A 23,805-nucleotide genomic window follows, 5' to 3' on the forward strand; every position below is an offset into this window, starting at 1 on the left:
GCCTTTCATCTGTTCCAACTCTTTTCTAATTCCCACAGGCAGCAGCAAGAAGTACAAGAAGCAAGGCACTGCAGGGAGGAAGATGCCAGCCAGAGAAGTTAGGGCTGTGGCAATTGCAGCCAGTCTGATTAAAAATCCAGAGTGTTTTTATATCCCAGATGAGTCTGCAGAGCACACAGTGGGATTCCAGTGGGGAAACATACACATACACAGCATAGAGAGGTGTTAAGCATAAAGAGGAGCTAGGGAAGATAAAGGAGATCTTACTTCAGCTCTGTCCATTACACAGACCTGGAGGTCACAGAACAGCACAAGACAGAGTTGACCTACGAGGCCAGCAAAGGGGAGCAGTGGACTAAACCTGATCAGCTTACAGCTCACTAGCTGGACAAGAAGAGATCCCAGCCCTGGAAAGGTGTTTCCCATTTTAACGCTTCAATAAAAGTAGTCAGTACAAGTGGCTTCAAGTAAGAATACAGGAGTGTTTGGGCCCTATAGCAACTAAGAATGAAGAAACTATAAAGTACAGGCCAAGCCTGCCTGGGTACCACTGGCTTTGGTAATAATTGCATAAATTCCACCAATTTCCATAAAATAACTTTATTAGATACATGAATACAAATGATTTACAAATATATTAGTGTTCTCAATACTGCAATATAGAAAGTAATTTAAAAGTCACATACACATATTAGGAACTCTGTCTCCAAAATACTGCATAAAAATACTTGGATTACTACTGTGAAACTGACCGAGCAGCCTCTTTCTCTCTTTCTCAGAGAGCTTTGAATCTTCATCAATAGCTTTCAGCAGAGATAATAGCTCATCCTTTGTGGTCTTCTCCGTATTCAAACGATACTCTCTTTCATCAAGCTTTTGGCAAAATGTATAACCTAGAAGGAAACATGAAGCAGGTAGATTATTAAGACCACAAGCGATCACCTTCCAGATTCCACAGATCTGCCTTCCTTGAGAAGGAAATTTGTCTTAGTCACTGCTACAGCAAGTACTTTTACCTCAGCTCAGTCCCTTTTACTTTGCATCTGTGTGCATGATAAGAAGTTCAGTTTACACTCACCTGCTATCTTACTAGGGTCTTGGCCTTCCTGCAAAGCCATTAGTTTATTGCTGACCATTTTATGCAGTGTCCCTGGGATCTTGAATAGAGAGGAAAAACAGTAGGTTAGAGAAGGCAATCCTGCACAAGCATACGAGATAAAGATCTGGTCATTGTCTAGCTCTTACCTTTAACACATCTTTTTGGTGGTCCACAAGGAACAAGATCAGAAGGTCAGTTTTCCCTCTGGATAAGGATTTATTGTTGATAATAGCTTTAGAGAATGTTCTTTTCACAACCATCCTGTTGTCACTCTGAAGAACAACATGAAAAAAAATGGGAAGGCTAGTTCCCCTGGTCATTGAAGAAGGGCAGGACATTCTCTTTGCTCTTCTAGAATAATTACTTTTCCTGTAGCCACATGTGCTTTCTGACCTACATCTGGGATATCTAAATTTCAGTAAGTGTAAAGCAGCTGATAACAAGTATGCAAATTTACCTCCTTCTGTAGTTTGAGCTCAGAATTATGGGCAGCAACAGCCATGAAATACAGTAATCTTCTGAACTCCTCCCTGATTTGGCTGTCTAGAAGTTTTAAATAGAGTTGAATAGCTTCTAGAGACTGTTCCATCTTCCCATTCACTGGAAGAAAATAAAGTTATATATAAATAAATATGGAAATAGATAAAACACCTGAATTGGACACTAAAGAGTTCACTTCTCTAAATAGAAGAACGAAGAGAATGAAAAATCCATTCTCACAAAGCTCTCACAGGCACTCAATCTAGAGAACAGCCCACTCCCAAACTTCTAGCTCAATATTTAAGTTGGTGCACTTCCACTTAAGCTCAATTACAGTTCAAACTCTATTCATTGTGGCTGAAATACTGAAAAAGAAGTGTTCTGTTAGATGAGCAGTGTCTCATTAAAGAAATAATCTCCCAAGAAATATGGAGGATATCCTAGATAAATGGGCTAGTATGGTGAATTAATTGCAAACCATTTTGTAAAGTGTTGCTAAGCCTTAATTTAATTGGCTAAAGTAGAAGTTTTAGATGTATCTATTTAAAATTGCACTCACCTTTTCTTTACTACGTGGACAGGAAGAATGGAATATAAGTGCAAGATATTCCCACCAATATAGAACATTTTCTTTATGACCAGATTAAAAAAAAAACCTCTGTAGAAGGCAAACTTTGGGCTCAGCTGACATATGAGACACTCAACTTGTTAGTACCCATCTCACACAAGCTCAGTAAGTCAGTCAATTTTTACTCACCTAGTAGTTCTGCAATTCCTGAATGAACTTCAGGTGCGTGGCTCAGCAGGGGCTCCTTTTTCTGGCCATAATATCTACCAATATTTTCAAACAGCAGTAGTTTCCATGTATCAGCTTTATCCAGTTGATCAGGCAAGTTCCTACTAATGTCTACCACCATATGATCAGGAAGATATTCCAAGCAATCTATCGCTGATGAGAGCCATTCATCTGTTCTAGAAGACAAAATAGTTTCATTCTGTAGTATTACTTACTGGTGCTTCTTGAGGTGGTGGGGCTCTACCACAGAAGTGAGTAGACCAGTTTCTCATTCAGTGGGCACTACATGGATAGGTACTTGCATACATTACAGATTGGCACAAATAACACTTCTTCTGACCCACTCACATCACAGCCACACATCCCTTCATTTAGCTGGGCAGGTTACTAATTACTCATCTTGATTAAATGATAACAGTCAGAAACAGTTAAACCTAAAGTTAGTGACGTCCTCTACTGTTATAGACAAGGACAAAATTACTGCTAGATAAACAGAAACCTGAGCCTTGATCTGATTCCAAATGGCAAGGTTTTTCAGCCTGTACTTCTAAATGGATTTATACAGTTTCAGGATCAGCTATCTTTCAACTATTTTAAAAAGGCTACAATGCTAAAACCATCCTCTCCCTCATCCTGTTCATTGTTTTATATTTTTTTTAAAGGAAAAACATTCTAGATGATAGCAAAATACTGTTTCCCCCCCCTCAGTATACTAAACATGTCTCCCCTCTAAATACTATCAAATCCTATCACAGGCTTCAAAAGTCATCCAGTGTGCAGCAGAAGTTGCTTTCAATTCAGTTTAGCAACTGCTTTTTACTACTGAATCCAGTTAAACAGGTAGACAGGTGTGCCTGTTCACATCCTTCCTGCAGCACTGCAGACTATTATGTTCCTACTTAAGATTGACTGTGATTTACATTTGGATGCAACTTTGAAAAACCTTTCTGTCCTGGGAGGTGAGCAATGAATACTTACTGCGAGTCACTGAAAGCCTTGAGAATCTCTCTGTCCAAGTAGTTGCTTGTGATGACATACCCAGAGTCCTCCTTTGGCTGTGGAAGTTGAGGCTTGACTGCCTGGTGCTCAAGTAAGGAGTCAAGGAGTGGAAGGTCTACAAGCTGCAGCAGACGAGCAATTGTTTGCTCTCGCCAGACCTCATTAATGACTGGAAAGGGTGGAATACACAGAACACACAGAGTGAGTGTGATTAAGATTAGGAAAATGGCAACTCCCCCCCCCCACCAACCCAAATCTAAGAAATAATTTTTTCTGCTACTGCAAATCTATTCTGGTAAAGTGTATCCCTTATCACTTGTAAGTGCATTTTATCACTGCTAAAGGAAAGAATTAGCCATTTGTTTAGTTAACTTCAAGTGTAGGGGAACCACTCTTTGGATAAGCCTGAAGTGCCTTACATTCTTTGCACTCTAACTTGCAAGCAGTCTTTGTTCTAGATAATAGACAGCAGCGTAGCAGTGACACTCTAACCTTACCACAGCTTTCACAACTATGACCTCACACTAGTGTTTCTATCACTCCTTAAGCACTGCTATGATGTCTCAGCATCTTTAGCCAAATGAAAAAGAGCTATACTAGTTTATAGTTCAGTCTGAAAAGATGCGAGTCATCAGGAACAGTTCCCTACAGCAATGAAGGTGAGCAGATGCACTGTTAAAACTCTTTCCTAGCCTTTCAGCAAATAGACTACTGGCAGTGATTAAATCAGGCACAGGTGTTCTGCAGGTGATAGTTCTTAAGTCCAGTTAGGCTCTACATAGTTGTGTATCCTTCTCCATGAAGTTCAACAGCAATTAATTTTAACTGCACTATTTGGATCCTGTCTGATAAAAATAAAGAAGTTAAAGTAGCCTGCAAAACAGGTAATTTGTCCTTGTTACAAAATGGCATTCAAAACAGAACACTGTGAGAGTCAGTTAGGCTTCATCCTCATTCTGTCAGCAATCAGTCCTTCCAGTCCTACACTTAGAAGCTTCCTTCTCCCACATGAACGAGTGAAGTATTTTTTGCCTTACCTCGACGAGACAAACTTTCCGAGATGTTTACTTGAGGGGTATTTGCAGGCTTTAAACTCAGGTTTTCCCAGAGATCCTCCAAGCTTTCTGCTTTGACAGGAGTAGTGTTAAACAGAGTGTTCTTCTGATGCCTAAGAAAAAAACACATACATGTATACTCTTATGCATGGATAAGAATAACTGAACACAACATACCTAGATATGAATAACCATCTGTGATTAAGATTTACGACTCGCAGACACTTTCCCTGTTCAAGCAAGCAATATCTTAAACACTGTGTGCAACCGTTCCACACAAGTATATAGTTCCTCTCCCAGAGCTTGTTAAAGACTGCATTAGCAAGCTACCTCAATTACCACAGAGTATAAATAGGCTAGGAAGGGAAAATTATATTCAAGTAACACACAATATCCCCCCAACCCCTCAGAAAAAGTCCAAAGTTTTAATACATTATTCATAACAGTGAAATAGTTAACAGCTGTTCTTGGAATAATTAGAAGGTGGTTGCTCCTTAGCAACACCTCTCCTGAAGCTAGGCAGCTCGTTTAGCTGATGCCATCAGCTAACAGAAGTTTTCAGAAACCTGTTCCCCATTTCTGGGTGTTAGCTGGTTCTCCTCATAACTGACTTCAGATGCTATCAAGGAGAAAAACAGCGCAACAACTCCAGACACAAAGTTTCTATTCCTCTAAGCATATTTAATTTTAGCTTGTCTAGCTTCTTTGTTTTAGGGCACTCCAGAAGTCCTTTCGTTGTCAATTACTTTTGCCATTTATGTGACAAACCATTCGTATTAATAGATCTGTTCTTTACAGAAATGGAAAAAAAAGGAATGCAGTCGACCTGTGCCCAGCCCAGAAGAAAAACACCTTCATTCTACTCAAACAAAGTGAATCACCTTGCTTCACAACTCCTTGTCAGGTATGTTCCAAAGTCCTGCTTAAAGATACATTGTGATCAATCCATTTTTGATTTTGCACAGTTGAAGTAGTTGATTAATCTAGAATTCTCTTACATACATACATGCCACGCACAGACTTGGGGCACTTTTCTTTAGCACAGAACAAGAGCTAGTTCTGAGGAAGTGTGGGACAGAGAGCAGGACAGAGAGACTATCTGTTCTTAATCTCTGCTTCTAGAATTTTCTGTCAGTTGGGTTGACACACTTCAGTTGTTTAACATTTGAAAGGAGCAAACAACAATCATGCTTTTATTTTTTCTGGCCAAGCCAATATAATCTGTGATTGTAAAGTATATTTTACCAGAACTAATGCAATAACTTCCTAAGTCCTTGCAAAAAAAAAGTCAGAATACATGCAGAAATTAATGTTTGACACAAAAACTGTCAGAGGCAAGTTATTTGGCCAAGTTACCTACATGGCAGCGTGTTCTGTTTTACAATGGTTTAGCCAGGTCAGGGGTTTTCTCTACCCACTCCTGAAAGGGCAGTGAAACAAGCCCACGCCATAATGCTTCCCTCTGGCTCTGTGATGGCATGCAATAACATAACAGCATTGTAGCCTGCTACTTACCCTAGGAAGAAGTCATGTGCACACAGAGAAAAAGCTGAAAGCATTGCGAAAGTTAAATCTGAAGTCTACTCAAGCTAAAACAATGAAAGCAGCAAGCAATTCTATTTCTCATTTCTTTAAAAGCTGGATTGATTAGTGGCTTAAGCCACAGCTAGGCAAGCAGTACCTAAGGTTTTCTTGTTGTGTACAGCCTATTTGATGCACCTGAATGCCAGCTGCTCACACTCATTTAGATCCCAGTAGATAAGCAACTGCAAGACACTCAACTTCCACGCACTCCCCTTTCCCTGAAGGGGATGTGGAACAGACAAAACAAGTAACCATGAAGGCTGAACTTCAAATTTGGTTCTTACCTATCCACAAACACCCACAAGTAGTTACTTCCCCCACCTCCACACCCAGGTCCTACAATTACACTGTCCCTTTTGTAGGGAAACAGCATTTCCCTATCACAAGCTTTTTTTTTTTTTAATCTCCACAGTCCATCATGTACCAACCTTTGTGGCGTACACTGCTGGTAATCTTTATCAAGATCCGCTTGGCTTGAGACATTTGTGAATCTGTAGAGGCTACTGCTACTGTCCTCAAACACTGAACGTTTGTCTTTTCCAAAGACCCTCCTTGAAACAGCCTCAAACACTTTGTAGTCCATTAGTGCTTGACACACTCGCACTACTTTAGCACGGGAAATATCAACATCCCCAAAATACTTGTTCTGTAGAAGATGAGCAAACACGACATCCACTGCATCTGAGCCAATAAAACAGTCATGGTAGCACTTCAGGTTCTGACGACGCTTTTTCACTTCCACTTGAGTCTGAAGTGCGCTGATAATGCTGCTCCAGACATATGTTGCTCCAAATGGTTTCTGGGCCAAGCTAAAGCCTAGTGATACAAGAACAGAGAAAATACAAAGATTGAACTCGTGCTGCAATTAGAAGAGAACTGTCCCAACTCCGTGGCTACTGGCTTTTGTGAAACTTGTAGCAACTTTAGAAGCTTGAGGCTTCTAGTTTGGCTTGCATTGAACCAGCCTTCAACAAAGCGTTAAATACTTGAGCACTACCCTTAGCAAGTCTGTCTGCATTGCACCACCGTATCTCACCGGGTTGCTCTCACTACAGCTACAGTAGCCTGTTGTGCAGCTCTATATCCAGCAGCTTTCACTTTCTCAGCATGCCGTTCCATAATGCTACCTTCTGCATGCTCCCTCCATTACCCAGCACTGACACTTGTGGGATGTACACCTGAGCACACTTGTTACACAAAAACAAAAACTAACCCTACTTGTTTGCAGCTCCCTGGTTTCCTCCAGTAACAAAGAGTACAGAGCTGTGAAGGTATAGAGGGAAGCAGGGATGAAGAGACACGAGAACCTTGTGTCCTACACAACTGTGCATACACACGGGGTACCCAGTGACACACTAACCACACCAAAAATCCATGAGACATCATTCACTGGACACTAATCCCAGAGAAGAGACTCCTACTACCACGGCTCCAACTGAGGTTCATGCTTTGTGTACTCAAAGCCACATCCTTGAGCCAACCAGCCTTCCCTCCCCTAATAAAACCACTGAACTATTACTCATTTACTAACCTCAGGTTCAGAACATCAAGCTAGCAGTGGTGCTAGCAAAGACTACAGTCAGCCTCAGCAAGGACTTAAGACAGAACATGCTTGTGAAGTCTGCAGGTGGCACCTAGATGGTAAGAGCTGCAGCCACCAGAGAGGCTAGGATTAGAATACACGTTTCTCAGACATCAGCTAAGCAATTGACAAAGAGAGCAAAACAAGTGGAAGAGACAAATGCTAAAGGACAAAATAAGGAATGAAGAGCTGGCAGCAATCCTACAGACAGCCATCTGGGGTTATGACAGACCTCAAACCTAATGAATTAACAGTGTAATGCAGTGTTTAACAAGGGAGAAAAAAAAAAAGCCACACAACTCGTTCTGGAACATATTGCCATGAACATTTTCCACAGAGATAGGGGAGGTATTTTTTCTGTTCAGTCAGAGAACTGCATTCCAGCTGGGGCAGCAGGGTTTCCAGCCGGTCTGTGTCTGTCTGCCAGGGGGCCCAGGAATGAGCACATTGGGAGGGGAGAGGGGAACCGTGATGATTTAAAGGAGAAGGAAGCAGGGAATGTAACAGCACAAAACCCAACAGTGTTACACAGGACGTCAGTTATCTTCAGAGCCATGTGCAGACAAACACCTGTTTTCTAAAGATGTGTGTGGAAGACAGCTTGTTAACACACAGCACTGACCCAGGCGAGGTAGAAGCATTCCAGAACCTCTGCTTTCCGCTTCACGTAGTGGACAGAAAGAATAGAACAGAACGCAGCAGTTCCTTCCAGCCCTGCTTTCAGACACCTTAAGAGCCAGCTCGGAAGGAAAAGAACACCACAAATCAACGCGTCCAAACGGTGACGCCGGTTTTACCTGCCAAAACGACTACCGACGCGCACTGCCCGCAGCACGCTGTCGTTAAGCACTGCTTCACCACCTCCACCTTCCAGCCCCGGCGCAAGGGCAGCGGTAAGCACGAAGGCTACGCGGCGCTCGGGAAGGGGCAGAGCGCGCCCGCGGGCAGAGCCCGGCCGCGGGACTCCGTCCGGAAGCGCCTCCCTCGGCCGCCGGGGACAGCAGCCAACTTTTGAACTTCGACCGAGCGGGGAAAGACGCCGGCGCCGAGTTGCTGGCCGGCAGCGGCCGGGCACAGCCCCCAGCCGCCTCTCCCTCCCCTCCGCCCAGCTCTCTCCCCGCACTTCAGACCCCCTCGGCGCCGCTCCCCTCGGCGCCGGCCCCGCTCAGCCATCCCCCCGCCATCCCGCTCCCCGCCCCGTACCCGGCGGCCTGGTGGCGGGGCTGCACACCGCGCTCAGGCTCAACGCCGCCGCCTTCTCCCGCACCGTGGCCATCACCGGCGACGACTGCCCCACACAGCGCCCGGCCGCGCGCCGCCCGCAAGAGGTAACCCGTCGGGGGGCGGGGCCGCCGCGCTCGCGCTCACCCCATTGGTCGCGGCGGTTGAATGGCCGCCCGCGCGCCGAGCCGAGCCGAGCCCTCAGGGCGGCTGAGGGGAGAGGCGGCTCTCCTGACGGGCAGAGAGTTGGGAGTGGGAGTTGATATTGGTTTTGAACAGTAGGAAGTGACAAGCAGATATTTCTTTGTTGAGGGAAGGTGGGAAGACAAACTTAAAAACAAGCTAGTTCTGTGAGGCACCATTTCAGGCAAGGCTACTGCTCGGGGTCTGATTCACTCTCTCGTATCAGCTTGCTTGAGAATAAAGGAGACAGGATAACGTGTGCTGTCACACTGAGGCCTTTGCTAATTATGGAGAGAGACAAAACAGAATGAAAGCTTTAATCGCAAAGTGAGAAGCTGTTGAATGTGAGGTGCTGCCTAGCTTTTTCCATCAGCTTGCAAGCTGGACGGCCAGCCAGAGCATTTGGATGAACTATGCCTGTAATTTCCAGGCATTCTAGGCACAAGTGAAGGAGATGGAATTGAATACAAGACCTCGTGGAGTAAGAAATGGCTGTATGATGGAGTCCTTCAATATCGGTATTGAAAAGGCAAAAGTTGGAGCATATGTTGTCTAAGAAGATGGAGATGTATGAAGAGAATAGAAGGTGCTGCTGCTGTACCAATCGGTGCTTGTTCAGTGATCTGGAAACGTTGGGTCTTCTTGAAGGAAACTGAGGAAAAATATTTCAATTTCTTACAACTAAAGACCCCAAATCCGGAAGAAAAATAATTCTAAAACAAAGACAAGTTCAATATCCAAAATACTTTTTTATATTTTAAGTGCCAAAGATTAGGAAAGATTAACTTGTCACTGAAAATTGACAGACCGAGAGACGTGCATTCTTGCAGAAGAACACTACTGCTGTATTGCTCAGTTTCAAAAGAATTTAGACACTTCGCATGCTAATCTGACATCTCACAAAGTCAGACTATGCAAAGCTCTGTCTTCTACTGCCAGACTTATTTCCTTAGATTCCAAGAGTCTTCCCATAACAATACAAACTTTTAAGCACACATCAACGCTGTTTAAATTTGCATGTACAGAAAATCATATTGCCATAATAGCAAGGATCTATTGGACTCAATCTTCATCGTTTTGTTTCTGAAAGAGCACATCAAATAATGCTTAACATAAAAATTCATGTAAATATTCCAGTTATTTAGAATAGTCACTTTTTCCCCCACTTAAATATACACAATGCCTGTATTCATTGCAGTGCTGAAGCTGATGAAAGAACATTTTGAACAGTCACTCCTAAAATGTTGCTCTATTCCACTCACCAATGATGAGATACGTTTTGATATATGTTTCATAGTCTCACATACATAAATGAAACCAACAGCTTTGGTTACAGAAATTATATATTTTTTTAAGTCACAATAATCATAATATTATCAAATCTCCCCAGCTGTTTTGCACAAAGATATAAAACCTGGTATTTATTTTTTCCAATACTGAAACTGTCCTATAAAATTCACCACATGCTCTCTTCCACCTTTGTTAATCTCAAATTTAAATAAATGAATAGCTGTTCATATCAGATTGCAAAAGGCTGTTTGATATGCCAGACACAGGAAGGATGCTTAAAGAACTCGTGCAGTATATGTCTTATAACTGAGTTATGTGTTCTGCTGTTTATACTGAAGAGCGTGAGAGGTTTGCTTGGGGCTGAATTCCATAGGTTAGAGAACTGACTCTCCATCAGGATGCAGAGCAGATTACTCACATATTCACTCTTATTTTCAATTTCTCATTACATTAGAATGTAAAAGATGATGTAGCTGTAGGTTCTTTGGGACACAGCGATGCCATCCTGCCCCATTCACACCATGATGCCAACCACATCTGCTCCACTGTGGAGAAGCTGTGTTCAGTTGCACAACTTGGGTAAGAGGATGATTTACTCTTGAAGCACAAACTTCAGTATTTTATAGCAAAGAAATCTGCAAGGATTCCACCCTTGCATTTTTGAAGAGTCCAGAACAATAAACAAGTTCCCCAGACAGAAGCTTCTAGATGACTGAATGTTTGAATTGACAAAGCATGCACTGTTCATGAGTGCAATCCTTCCATTCCTGGGCTGGAATACCAATGTGGCTACGAGACAAAGTCAAGCAGTACAATAGCAAATGAAGGGCAGGGAGGCAGTATGCTGAGCCTGCACTGGTGCACACTGACCTCCAGTGGAACACACTGCACTCTGTGAGTAACTGTCCATGCACAGGGGCTGGAAAAAGAGACAGTCAGAGACAGAATTACTTGAGAATTACTTGGAGGAAGCATAAGGGAACAGAGACTATTAGCAATGTGACCAAAAACACAGCAGTGTGCCTTTGCTTCCCAACTTTAATAAGCGGTACCAATTGTTGTCTTAAATGGACTTTTCAGCTCTTGGAGAAGTCTTCTGAGACGTTACAAGCAGAGATGAAATACAGTATGCCTAAATGTGCTCAGCATAGCATGGTCCTAGCAGCACTGTCTGGGTAAAAGCTTCTTGGAGAACAGTAAAGAATTGCTGTCATCTGCACTCCAGAAACCTGTTCAACCAGAACGCACAGTCTCGAGCACCATCAGACACAAAGAATTGATATGCTAGAAGGTTCCATCCGGTCTGCCCCATTGGGAGTTACTGTTTCACAGGTGAGCTAAAGCACCTAACTGAACATTTTAACACAAACCCAAATACATTAACTTAACTGAAAGAGGGCTTAGGTAAATCCACAAAATGATTAAAGAGCTGGTCTCACAAATTTACACAGCTGTGGAGGACCCAAGCTCAAGCGAAATAAGCAGTGATTTCCAGCTGAAGCATGGGGTGGTGGTAACTTAAACTTGCAGGGACAAGTTTCATGGCCCTTACTCTTGGAGTAGGCAGCCCACAGTGGCACCTGCTTAACAGGACAGTAGTAGCAGATTAAAAAAAAAAATTAAAAAAAAAAAAAAAGTGGAGGGAAGAGGGAGAACTCTGAATGGATTTATCAAGCATAAGTGAATTCCTGATGTTGACCATTTATTTTGACTTATTTAGAAAACAGCTATGTGCCAATTCTGTCACCATTTACACTTAGTGTAAGGCTTGTGTTCTAGAGCAGTGGAATGAGTTGGGTTGTTTTTCAGTGGTTTTTTGTTGTTGTTGTTGTTTGTTTGTTTTTGCATTAATCCATAATTCACTTTTTATGTTAGTGTACAATGTGCAGGAGTCAAAACCTGTGTCATGTTTTGTCAGGCCCCTTGTTTAGGATGGGAAAGGCCTCTGGAAGCACTGCCTGCAGACAGCCTTGTCACTCAACTAAAGCTAACTTGCAGAATTAAAAAATAATTCCTGGCCAAATACCTTTTCTTTTCTCTTCTTCTTTGACCGACTGATTCCAGAATTGCAACACTTGGATTCTCACACATAAGCTTTATCTTCAGCTTCTTCAATGCAAAGTCCATTGAGTGTAGTCAAGCTATCTCTCTAGCTGTTTAACAACTATGGACCTTGCACTGAAGCAAATAAAAAGCAGTCTCTTATTCTTTCTTCTCTTGCCAAAGTTGTAATAATAATAATTTCTATATACTGACCAATAGCAAAAAGTTGGAAGGCTTCAGAATCCACCAAAGCTGCTTTACTCAGTGAAATCCTCATTCTTCCAGAGCTTTGAATAAATTACTAATGTGACCTAACCACATGATAAAACATTGGTGCTTTAGCTTTTATTCAGTGGTCACAGCATTTGCTTTGTTGCTGCTGTAAAAATGTAATGCATAAGTAATGCACAAAGAAATCATATTAGCAGGCACCATAGGTAGAAAGGAGGATGATGCAAAGTAACATAATTATACTGAAAGGTCTTGCTATCACAAGCCCTCCAGTGCTCAAAATGCTGTGGCATATACTCCCAATTATATAGTTTAAGATTTTAAGTAATACATGTAGTATAGAAAGAAGTCAACTTAATGTAGTATAGAAAGAAGTGACTTAATCTGATAATAATCTGAACTGGAAACACCTATGGAAAAATAAGCATAGCAGCATTTTGAATTGAATTTTGGTTTGGGAAGCAGTTCTTACACAGAGGACCATTATAAAAATATTTTAGCCCTTCACATTCACTGTTTCTTTCTAGTAAGTGGCTCAGAGAATGCCTACCATGTATCTTATGGCCAACAATGAGATTATATGGGATTTCAGTCCTCAGTGTGCAGCAAAAATATTCACAAGAAAGTATCTGGAGCAGTTCCCTTTAAATGAAGGTGGCAGGAGGAAAGACAAAAACCCTCTAGCACCGTTCTTCCCCATATGTACACGCAGGCAGTGTTCTAGTTAAGCAAAAAAGAACACAAAGAAAACAGGATAGCAGTAAAGCAACGGAATTACAGAAGTCATCTCTCTTTTACCCCATTTTCTGGCTCATCACATCTCACCTCACTTTAAGAACTGGCAAATACACTGTGAAAATGAATGCATTTAGAACTCAGAAATGTAATAAAAGTTCCTCAATCCATGTTACATAATGAAAAAGAACTAGAACTGCATTTCTTCATCTTGAGATCCTAAAAGTCTAAATTGTCATTTTCTCCTCAACAAACTAGCTTTTCAAGTCTCGATATTTTAATAACAAATGACTGAGAATTATGATGTTTTTGTTTAAAAAGTGTTTTCACTTTAATGAGTTTAGTTAATAACATCACGAATGGTACAAAAATGTGTCCTTTTTCACATTTCCATACATTGTATTACGGACCACCTGAAAATCTGGACTAAGAACGTATAAAGTGTCTGTTATTAGCCCTAACCTCTTTTCTTTTTTTTTTTTTTTTGCCATACATAGAGGAGATATGTAGAAAACATGCATGTGTTAACAACGACATGGTAGGATTAGCTTAAACAATAAGATATGACAGAACGTGCACACTGCAATACACGTGTGTGTAATATAGAGTATGAGACCAAATGTCACGTGTTAGCAATGAGAAATGAAATGACCAATGACACACTGACATTCTGTGACCATAGTTTTAGCTTTTCTGTTTTAAAATTCTTTTAAATAGTAGTAAATATTTACATAATATTTAAGATATATTTCCCTTACGGAAATCATTTACTTGGAAGACAGCCTATAAGAGTTGCCTTCTAAAAAAGTAGTATTTCATTTAGACAGCATATGAATATGATACATGTCACAGAACTCTGAAGATCCTGACGTCCTTAGCCATTTTCAGAAACAATTTTTCAATCCAGTTTCGTCTCCATTGTTTTCCTAGCAAAACTTTGGAAGCAGCATCTCAAATAAAACCCGCCTTTAAGAGAAATACTGTATTTCAGTAAAAAAAGAAACCCAAGGTAAACAGGGATGCCAATACTAAAGGAAATGACAGTGGAAATAAGAAATAATAATAATAATTCATCACACAATTAGCTTAATTTCTGCTTTGCTAATTCATAATCTAAAGAGGGTTTTGTTCCTTCCTAGGGCATCTTCTCTCGCAGACACGAGTGCTCAATTTCTACTGTTAGATGTTAAAGGGCAAGGACGTCACTGTTGCTTCAAGGAAAAGACAGAAGATTGAGGTGTGGGTGCAGAATTATCTAAAACGCAACAAAACAAAGTATTTGTGCAAGAATAATAATCTGTACATTTACATTTTTTCTAAGTTTGCTTCAGTATAAAAAAAAACCTTTTCAATCCCACTAACAAAACTTCATTCTTGTTTATGATCCTTCACACACTTGAGAGTTCCATGCTTTTCTTCATCCTCAATGGTACACTAATAAATCCAGCCACCATTTTTGTAGTCCAAGACAAAGACGGGAGCTCTGTTACATCTGCAGTAGTCTGGGGCAGTTAGACAAGTTTTTTCTGTCTCTACAGGCACGGTGCTTGTTTAACTGGCCTGGGGAATAACATAGCCAAGAATAAGCCATGTCATCTTCTCCAGCAGTGCAGAGCACTCTGGCCATTTTTATCTACTTATCTAGATGGTTGTCACTAGAATTCAACTTCTTATTAAACAGGGACAAACTGCTCCAAAACCCCCTCATCCCTTTTTTCTTCAGTTTCTAAGGATTTGGATGACGACAAACAGCTTCCTAAAGCTACTTCTAGATTCAAAACTCTAGAGAAGCTGTAAAGTAGCGATATAGAAATTGTTCAGAAAGCAAAAAGATCTGTTAGTTGCCCTCAGTCATATGAGGGAGGGATATGAGTTCTTTAATATACAGTCAAGGAGACAACTCCTTATGCACTTACGCACCGTAGTTCTGCCTCAGATAGAAAAACAGCTCCAAAGTAAATACGAAAGTGACGTGCAGATGGGCTGCACCTCCTTGAAACTCATTCTCCAGAGATTCCTGCCATTGATCACCGATGTTCTTGCTGCACCACCTTCTGTCGGAGCGGACAGCAACAGAAAGGAGAGGCTCCATAAATGCAGGCTGCACTATAAGCAGCTGAAAAACATCAGCAACATGGTCAGGAACAAGTCCAGGCTCAGCAGCTACCATGGTAGTGCCTTCTGAGAGCTGCATCTCCTCATGGCTGTGCTGGAGTGACAGCTGCCACCTCCACATACACAAACAAAGGTTTATAAACATTTGGATCGCCAAGGTGAGCTGTTTCGGAGCTGTTCCAGCCAGAACCGCAGCGACTGATGGTGAGGTACAGGGGGGTTTGGGTCAGTTCCTTCATCCAGGGAACCCCGAGATCACAGAGCAGCCCGGCAGCTCCTGCTAGAGTGGCTGACGTGGCATGGGCATTGCCAGGGCAACGGTGGGAGATGTAAATGGGCACAAACCTGAAAGAAACCCTTGATCAGTAGCGGACATAACTAACTTTAGGTTTAACTGCTTCTGACTGTTATCATTTAATCAAGATGAGTAATTAGTAACCTGCCCAGCTAAACAAAGGGACATGTGGCTGTGATGTGAGTGGGTCTATTAGTTCTCTTAGATTATTTTCTTACAGCGCTGGAGGAGATGGAGGGTAACAGTGGGCATCCAATTAGCCGTGTTGTCATGTAATTGTGCTGAAGAGTATGGCAAAGTCTGACTCAATATTTAGTAAGGTTGAAACCGTAGTTCTGGGTTCTTTAATGGATCTGTCTTCACTGAGGTTGTATCAGGCTGGTGAGGATTTATGATGGAAGAACAGCAGTACCGACCGAAAGATTTAAAGAGCTAACCATGGATAGGACTCAGCAAAGAGGATGCAGTAATCCAAAGTATTTGCAAGATGTAGAACTGGAGAGGGAAGAATTATTTAAGGCAGAATTACAAGCTTATATGGAAAGTATTATTTTATTTAACAGTGATTATTCTTTTCTGCTTATCTGTGATAAGTGACTGAAGCTTATCCGCTGTAGAATCTGAAGTCACTCCTGCTTTAGTGCAGGAGCTTTGGGGAAATATTTTTTCAGGAGTCTGCTTCAAAGGTATGGCTTCATATGATGCTCAGCTGCCCCTAGGCTGTGCAGCTGAAGGGCTGCCCTACTTGTCAGGGTGGTGCCATGCTGTCCATTTATTAAGGGCAGTTGTTGCAGAAATAGAATCATAGAATCATAGAATCACAAGGTTGGAAAGGACCTACAGGATCATCTAGTCCAACTGTCCTCCCATCACCATGACTACCACAAGCTACTAAACCATATCTCATAGCTCCTCATCCAGACGCCTCTTGAACATTGCCAGGGACAGTGACTCCATCACCTCCCTGGGCAGGCCATTCCAGTGCCTGACCACTATCTGAGAGAAAAAGTTTTTCCTTATGCCAAATCTAAACCTCTTCTGGCACAATTTGTGGCCATTTCCTCAGGTCCTGTTTGTTGCCTGGGAGAAGAGGCCAAACCCCTCCTCATCACAACCTCCCTTCAGGAAGTTATAGAGTGCAATGAGGTCTCCCCTGAGCCTCCTCTTCTCCAGACTGAACAATCCCAGCTCCCTCAGCCGCTCTTCATAAGGCCTGTGCTCCAGACTCCTAACCAGTTTCGTTGCCCTTCTCTGGACACGCTCCAGGGCCTCATATCTTTCTTGTAGTGAGGGGCCCAAAACTGAACATAGTACTCGAGGTGTGGCCTCACCAGTGCTGAGTACTGGAGGATGATTACCTCCCTGCTCCTGCTGGCCACGCTATTTCTAATGCAGGCCAGGATGCCCTTAGCCCTCTTGGCCCCCTGAGCACACTGTCGGCTCATGTTTCAACCAACACCCCCAAGTCCCTCTCCTCTTCACAGTCATCCAGCCACTCTGCCCCAAGCCTATAGCACTGCATGGGGTTACTGTGGCCAAAGTGCAGGACCCAGCACTTTGCCTTACTGAACCTCAGCCCAGCAATCCAGCTTATCTAGATCCCTCTGAAGGGCCTCCCTATCCTCAGGCAATGAGATGTCATGCTTTATCCTAGAAGCATCCTTTTATTTTTTTTTCCTCTCACAAACAAAATACAGCATTTTTCAAGGTGTTTTTCATGCAATTGCCTTAACCAGTAGGATCAGATTGTGTAGCCGCCAGCACTGCTCAAGACACCAAACCAGGGAACAGCAACAGGTCTGCTTCATTTGGTCTGATTTCTACTTGACAGGCATTATATCACTCCAGCTATTACACAACCATCAGCTCCAATTGCTTTTCATATTATTACTAAAAGCTGACATTGATCAGTATATATAAAGATCTAGACTGAAATGCCACGAAACTTCTTGCACAGGTCACAGAAAGTTACTAGAATCCGAAAGACAAGGGTAGAGGATGGGGAGATGTCTTGCCAGGCCCAGCCTGGTTCCAGTAAATTTGAGTTCACTGCAGCCAGAGTGGCATAGAGCATTCTTGTGTTTTATCTATGTACCTTTAATCTACAACATTTTGAAACTAAAGTTGGCTTTTTACATGAAGTGAGGGAAAAAAACTCAATATTAAAAAAAATATATGTTTCAGAAAGCTTGTGTTTGCTGATGATGTGGGAGGCTTCCTTACAACTTTAGTACTGTCACGCTTACTTCTTGCAAATACCAATCGCCCACCGTTTTGCACACCTCTGTGCTCACACAAATGCGCGCAACCCCATCCTTACATTCCCCACCTGCACATGCACACACATGTACCACCCTGTCCTTGCACACACTCCAACATGCACTCACACACTTTTGCAACCCCACTCCTTTGCACACTCCTGTGCACACACACTTTTGCAACTGGTTTTCTCATCCTGCAGCTGGGAATGTTACAACCTGAGGGGTGCGTAGCTGTGAGAGGAACGTCTCAGGGGAAGCGCAGCCATTCCTCCCCTCTGACGTGGGAAGAAGACATGGGACAGAACAAAAAAGGAAATTGTGCCCACATTTTCCTCGTGGCTCTTATTTCCTGTGTTATGGTGGGAAATCAGCTGAGCCACTGTGCCTCTTCATGATAGTTAGCTCTGTAGCTCTGCCATCATCTTTATTCTCAGCTGTTCCTGCATGTAATGCTCCAAACAATGACCCTGCAGAGCCCAAAGGCCTCCTTGGCTACTGTCTGTCACATGGAGGTTGCAGGGTGCTGAGCTTCCTGCCTCTATGTGCTTCCAGGTGTCCTTTGCAAGGTCCAGCTGGTTGGAACTGCAGTCAACTAACAGAAAAAAGAAAGAGGTATAAAAGTACTCTTTCTTATTTCCCAGGCTTTAATCTTCATCAAAACATGCTGTGCTATGAAGCACAACTACAAACAATTCACCTGTGCGACAACTCCTTGGAGCCTTGTTCCACCCCTCCTTCACCATATTTAAAGGCCAGCTGCCACGAAGGAGAAGTCTCAATCTGGAAATATGTCTGTTTCGAGTGTTTTCTAAAACAGGTATCTCAGAAATGGGTAAGCAATTCGGTCTTTAGTTACCACATGGTATAATTTATTTTTATTGGTAAATTTAAAACTGCTTTAGAGAAACGATTTATCCTATTGACAAGGACCACATATGTAAATTTCTTGCTCCTGTGACTGTATTTAGTGTGGGGTTTTTTTCAGTAATTACTAGAATGCAGGGCTGTGTGGCTGCCCCTCTGCCTTACAAAGGATAGCACAAGAGAAGAGCAGCTCATCGCAAAGATTCTTCCTTGTAGCTGTCCTGAGCTTTTCTTCTCTCTGCCTGCTGCCTCTTGGAACGTCCCCCAGGACCGTGGGGGTCCTGAGCACGACTCGTCCTTACTTGGAAGGCAGGCAGTTCAGAGCTATCACTTGTTCCCTCCAAAACCTTCCCTGGAGAACCAGGAAAGCGGATTGCCAGAAAACAAGAGGACTGTACACGCTTTTTTTTGGGTTTGGTTATTTTGTATTTTTTTTTTAATAATATTTTTGGTGTTGGTGTTGTTGTTGTCGTGTTGTTGTGTTTTGTTGTCTTAGTCCAGTCCAATGTAACGAATTCTCAGTCATACAGCTGATGAATGTTCAAGGTCTTGCTGCTGATGGACCACGCTCCACTTGAATGTGAAGTGGAGCAGGAGGTAGTCTTCATCCACAAAGGTGGAATTTTGATGGGATGTTGCTGTCTGATGGAGAGGAATCTCTGCGTCCCCCAGGATCAGCCAACAGACGGACACAGATTTCTGGGTGGTGACCATCACCTTCTGCCACCGCTCCTGCTGCCCGGTCTCTCTTCATCATCGGGATCCAGCAGGAGATCACGAAGCTCTGGAGGCACGGTTGTGTCCTGGTCATCGTCTGAAACTTCTTCCACCAGACTGGAAGGCACCAGTCCTCTTGTGCCGTCCGTCAGCTCTCCCAGCAACCAGCCATCCTCATCCACGTCTCCAGAGATGTAAACGTATTGTCCCGCAGTCAGCGGAAGCTCGTTTTCTGGGTCCTCATTAGGGCCCTCAAAAGGATTGTAGCTGTGACGAGCTAAGAATCTTCGAATTAGTGGTGGTGATGATGGCGGTCTGCGAGAATGCAGGCTGCAGACTGCCATCAGCCGCACTTCCGACTCCTCCAACCTCTCCTGTGGGTTGGAGCATTCCTGCTCTGGGTTTCCGTGCGGCTCCAGCTTTCTCCAATTCTCCTTTTCCAAATGCCGTCCCTGTAGCTGGTTGACTTGCTCTGCCTTTTCTGAGGCCTCGCTGGATGTGGAAGAGGCCTCCTTGAGCTGCCGGACTCCTTCCTGCAGCTGCTTGCTGAGGAGGCTGAGCGTACGCCTCTTGTCCTCGCACCGCTCCACCTCCTGCCTCATCTGCTGAGAGCTTCTGCTCCTCAGCAGGCAGATCTCCTCTTGAAGGAGGCTGCACTGTCTCTGCAGGTCCTTCAGCTCCCTCAGCAGAAGAGCGTCCTGCTCCTGCAGCTCCGTGCGCTCAGGTGGGCAGGCCTCTTGTTGCTCTGCAGCCTGAACGCCCACCTCTGCTACAGCCCGATGGCAGGCCCTGGCCCCGTTGCAGGAGACGGGCGGCTGGCCCTCACCGTGCTGCAGGATGTACTGCAGGAAGCCTCTCCTTTGCTCCTGCAGTTCCCGCTGGAGGCGCAGCACGTGGGCGGCCTGCTCTCCACGGGGCTTCCAGCAGAGCTGCCGCTGGACTTCCTGCTGCACTCTGCGCTCCCCGCTGCTGCTGTCGCCCCTCAGCAGCTCCTCCACCAGCTGCCGCTGCAGATGCCATGCCTGGCGCACGGTGTCATTGCGCTGCTTCTGCAGCCGCTCCTGCATCTGGCGGAGCTGGGCCTCCTTCGCCCGCAGCAGTTGGCGGATCTCTGTCTCCCGCTGCCTCTGGCTCTGCTCGCGCAGGCGCTGCAGCTTTGACGCCCGCTCCCGCTCCCACTTGGAGCGCAGGCGGTCGGCCAGGAGCTGCCCCGGGCCCCGGTTGGTAGAGGGCCGTCTGCCTGGGAGCCCCAGGTCTTCCTTGGCCGTCTCTGGCACCTAGAACCAGAAAATCATAGAATAACAGAACGGTTGGGGTAGGAAGGGGCCTTCAAGACTCTCCTGTCCCAAGCCCGTGCCATGGGCAGGGACAGCTTCCACGAGGTCAGGTTGCCCAGAGGCGCCTCCAGCCTGGCCTGGAGCACTGCCAGGGATGGGGCAACCACAGCCTCTGTGGGCAGCCTGTGCCAGCGCCTCAGCACCCTCACGGTGCCGATTCTTTCTCCCTCATCTCTCACCCAAATCTCCCCTCTTCTGCTTTCAAGGCACTGTCCTCTGTTGTATCACTACCCTCCCTTACCAGGCACTGGAAGGCCGCTCTGTGCTCTCCCCACAGCCTCCCCTCCCCCGGGCTGAACAATCCCCACTCTCTCAGTGTGCCACCTCACCTGGACGTGAGCGTCCTTTGCAGCATGGCTGTCCACGAGCTTGGGCTCGCCCTCCCAGCTCCCCACGATGTATTGGTTGAACAGCCTCCTCTCCAGCTCCAGCTGATGCTGGAGGTGGCGGATGCAGGCGGGCTGCTCACCATCCGTCTCCCAGCGCAGCTTGCTGAGGACGTCCTGCAGCTTGGCGCGGGCCTCCCAGATGCTCCTGTGGGGGCTCCTCAGCTCCTGGGCCAGCAGCTGCTGCAGCTCCCGAGCCTGGCGCAGGGCGGCATCGCACTCCCGCTGCAGCAGCTCCTTGGTGGCGTGCAGCTCGGCCTCCTTCCAGCGCAGCAGCTGCCGCGTCTCCGTCGCCCGCTGCCACTGCTCCCGCTCCTTCAGCCGCTGCTCCTCCTGGGCCTGCTGCTTCTCCCAGGCACAGCGCAGTTGGTTGGCCAGGAGCTGCTGCTCCCGCTTTGCTGCCTCCCGCAGCATGGCCACGCGGATCTGAAGAGACCCTCGGCCTCCAAAAGCTGTGGCCAAAGGCCACCGAAAGTCGCTCTCCTTCCTGGGGTCTGCAGGGACAGCTGCCCCTGACCCCGTAGCGCCCACTGCCTCTCGTCCCTGTCGCGAGGGTGTGCCGACAGTGAATGCCGTGGCAGGGTGCGCCAGCGGCCTTTTATACTGTGTGCTGGCCCAGGTCATAATGGCGGGTGGGGCAGTGGCCTTCACTGCTATTGGACGGTGCGGCCTTCTGGCCCAGCTCATAGTGGAGGGTGGGGCTGCGGCCTTCTGCGCTATGGGGCAGAGCGACCCTGTGCCCCCAGCACGTAATGGAGGGTGGCGCGCAGTGGCTTGAAGCTGTGTTGGGTGGTAGAGACGTCACGGTGTTGGGCGGAACCGCCTCCCACAGCGCTGGGCTGCATGGACGACCTTTGGTGGTGCTGGGAGATATGGCCTTCTCTGGCACGGGAGAAGAACAGCAGTAGGCCATCCAACTCACTGTGATTTCCATTTAGATTGCAGTAAAGGAAATATCTCACCATACCTGTGAGCTTGTTCAGTTAAAAGAACCTGGTTGCAGGTGCACCCTGCTCAAGGAGCTGCTGGAGCAGATGGCCAGGCTGCTGTGAGAAATCAGCAGCCTGAGGAGCTCTTGGGGATCTCTGAGGAGGAGCTGTGAACCTGCTTCCACTGCAGGCACGCAGCCTCCTCCTAAGGCCCTGCAAGTGGGAGTAGCCAATGCAGCCGCTCACCTGCAGGTCAGAGATCTAGACAGCCTGCGAGAGGAAAGGGGCTGGACCCTCATCTCTGCTCAAAGCAGATGGGAGCGTCTGCCCCCAAACCCCCAGTGCTGCCGACCCCTGCAGTGTCCCCTACGGTGTCCCCGAGTAATGGATTCGAGGCTCTCGCATGGGAGAGGGATGAAGGTTTGCAAAGCAGCCCAAACTCATGCCCTGGGAAGCACACTGAGAATGCAGGGAGTAGCAAGCACAGGGAGCAGGGCCGGTCAGGGCACTGCATCGATACCAGTGGCACCAAAAATGGCGGAGAGTCTTAGCAACGGGGCGGGGGGACGGACTCCTCGCTGGGAGGCACTGAGGCTCCCATTTGCCGCCCGGGTAATCTCTCCAGTGAGGCGTGCTCTGTTCCAGGGGCACGTGTATGTTAGAGACATTGGGAAGGCTCTACCACGGCTCATGTAAGCGGAAGACTGCTACCCTTTTACTGTCATTCAGGCTGGGCCCCAGGATGCTGCAGTGAGGAAACTAAAGCGTGTTAAACAGGACTTTGCATTCCTTGGAAAGATGTTGAAGGGATCAGGGGTGCAGGCAGAGTTCTCCTCTGTCCTTCCGATGGGTAGCTGGGACCCAGGAAGATGGAGGAGAACGTGTCAGGTAAACAACTGGCTGAATGGGTGGTGTCTTGATCAAGGCTTTGGGCATTTTGATCTCGGACAGGCCTTTGAGGTACTGGGTAGGGGGGCTCCTGATGGACTCCAACTGAGCGAGCGGGGCAGAAGTGTACTGGGGAACAAGTTCTGTGGATTGATTACCAGGGCTTCCAACGAGATCCGAAGGGAGAAGGGATGGGTATTAGATGTGACAGAGAAGGGCTGAGGGACGTTGTCACTGTTGGAGACTGCGGGGAGAAACCTCTGAGTTGTCCCATAGGATCGTGCAAGGGCTCCTCAGAGGAGGCAATGGCGCCGATACTCCGTCCAAAATCTTCTTGTGTCCCTCTCGGGGTAACTGCGATCTCATTGCAGTCACGGAGAGGTGGTGGGGCGGCTCGCCTGACTGGGATGCTGTCACAGAGGGCCAAGTCCTTTTTAGAAAAGACAGGCTGGGCAAGCGAGGTGGAGGAGCTGCCCTTTTGTCACGGAGGTATCTCTAGATCCGTCTGTGTCCGTGACAGGGGGACAGCAGGCCCACAGGCCCACCGGCCCAGAAAACAAGGAAAGAGAGAGAGAGAGAGAGGGGAAAAAAAAAAAAAAAGCGTCCACAGTTTACAGGCCAGCCCAGCCCAGCCCAGCCCCGTGACTGGTGAGGCAGGAGACCCACAGACCCACGCCCCGAGAAAGGGGGAAAGGGAGAAGGGGAAAGGGTAGGG

At 45.8% G+C, this 23,805-nt stretch overlaps 2 protein-coding genes and 1 long non-coding RNA gene across 5 annotated transcripts; 1 reads left to right on the forward strand and 2 right to left on the reverse strand.

Moving 5' to 3' along the window:
* Positions 1-584: 584 nt before the first annotated feature.
* DEPDC7 (DEP domain containing 7) lies at positions 585-8,901 on the reverse strand. 3 transcript variants are annotated; one of them, NM_001199406.2, is made up of 9 exons: positions 8,799-8,901; positions 6,442-6,829; positions 4,412-4,542; positions 3,354-3,543; positions 2,337-2,551; positions 1,557-1,699; positions 1,246-1,371; positions 1,079-1,157; positions 585-893 (listed from the first exon to the last, which is right to left on the reverse strand). In NM_001199406.2, exons 1-9 carry the CDS (start codon positions 8,869-8,871, stop codon positions 679-681), a joined length of 1,560 nt encoding a protein of 519 aa, NP_001186335.2. In that variant the 5' UTR covers positions 8,872-8,901; the 3' UTR covers positions 585-678. The 3 variants fall into 3 exon arrangements, with proteins under 3 accessions (NP_001186335.2, XP_046797494.1, XP_015141802.2); XM_046941538.1 differs by having other exon boundaries at positions 8,393-8,901; XM_015286316.4 differs by having other exon boundaries at positions 8,218-8,901.
* On the forward strand, positions 7,589-14,961 carry LOC107053366. Its single transcript, XR_003075458.3, has 3 exons — positions 7,589-8,488; positions 10,744-11,621; positions 14,438-14,961. It is a non-coding gene; the product is annotated as an uncharacterized LOC107053366 (long non-coding RNA).
* Positions 14,962-17,297: 2,336 nt separating this feature from the next.
* On the reverse strand, positions 17,298-22,518 carry LOC107056428 (peripheral-type benzodiazepine receptor-associated protein 1-like). The gene is made up of 2 exons (XM_040701242.1): positions 21,217-22,518; positions 17,298-20,827 (listed from the first exon to the last, which is right to left on the reverse strand). The coding sequence occupies exons 1-2, from the start codon at positions 21,958-21,960 to the stop codon at positions 19,547-19,549; spliced, it is 2,025 nt and encodes a 674-aa protein (XP_040557176.1). The 5' UTR covers positions 21,961-22,518; the 3' UTR covers positions 17,298-19,546.
* Positions 22,519-23,805: the final 1,287 nt, after the last annotated feature.

This window comes from Gallus gallus, chromosome 5, assembly GCF_016699485.2.
Source record: "Gallus gallus isolate bGalGal1 chromosome 5, bGalGal1.mat.broiler.GRCg7b, whole genome shotgun sequence".
NCBI classification, from domain to species: domain Eukaryota; kingdom Metazoa; phylum Chordata; class Aves; order Galliformes; family Phasianidae; genus Gallus; species Gallus gallus.

What these genes read in the sequence shown, in the direction of transcription:
- DEPDC7 (NM_001199406.2), bottom strand. Translation starts at nt 8,871, where the DNA reads ATGGCCACGGTGCGGGAGAAGGCGGCGGCGTTGAGCCTGAGCGCGGTG. An exon ending in AAGGCTTTCAGTGACTCGCA is followed by an intron (nt 2,552 to 3,353) that starts GTAAGTATTCAT and finishes TTTGTCTTCTAG; the next exon opens with AACAGATGAATGGCTCTCAT. An exon ending in AGGAATTGCAGAACTACTAG is followed by an intron (nt 1,700 to 2,336) that starts GTGAGTAAAAAT and finishes ATTTTCTTCCAG; the next exon opens with TGAATGGGAAGATGGAACAG.
- LOC107056428 (XM_040701242.1), bottom strand. Translation starts at nt 21,960, where the DNA reads ATGAGCTGGGCCAGAAGGCCGCACCGTCCAATAGCAGTGAAGGCCACT. An exon ending in CAAAGGACGCTCACGTCCAG is followed by an intron (nt 20,828 to 21,216) that starts GTGAGGTGGCAC and finishes TTCTGGTTCTAG; the next exon opens with GTGCCAGAGACGGCCAAGGA.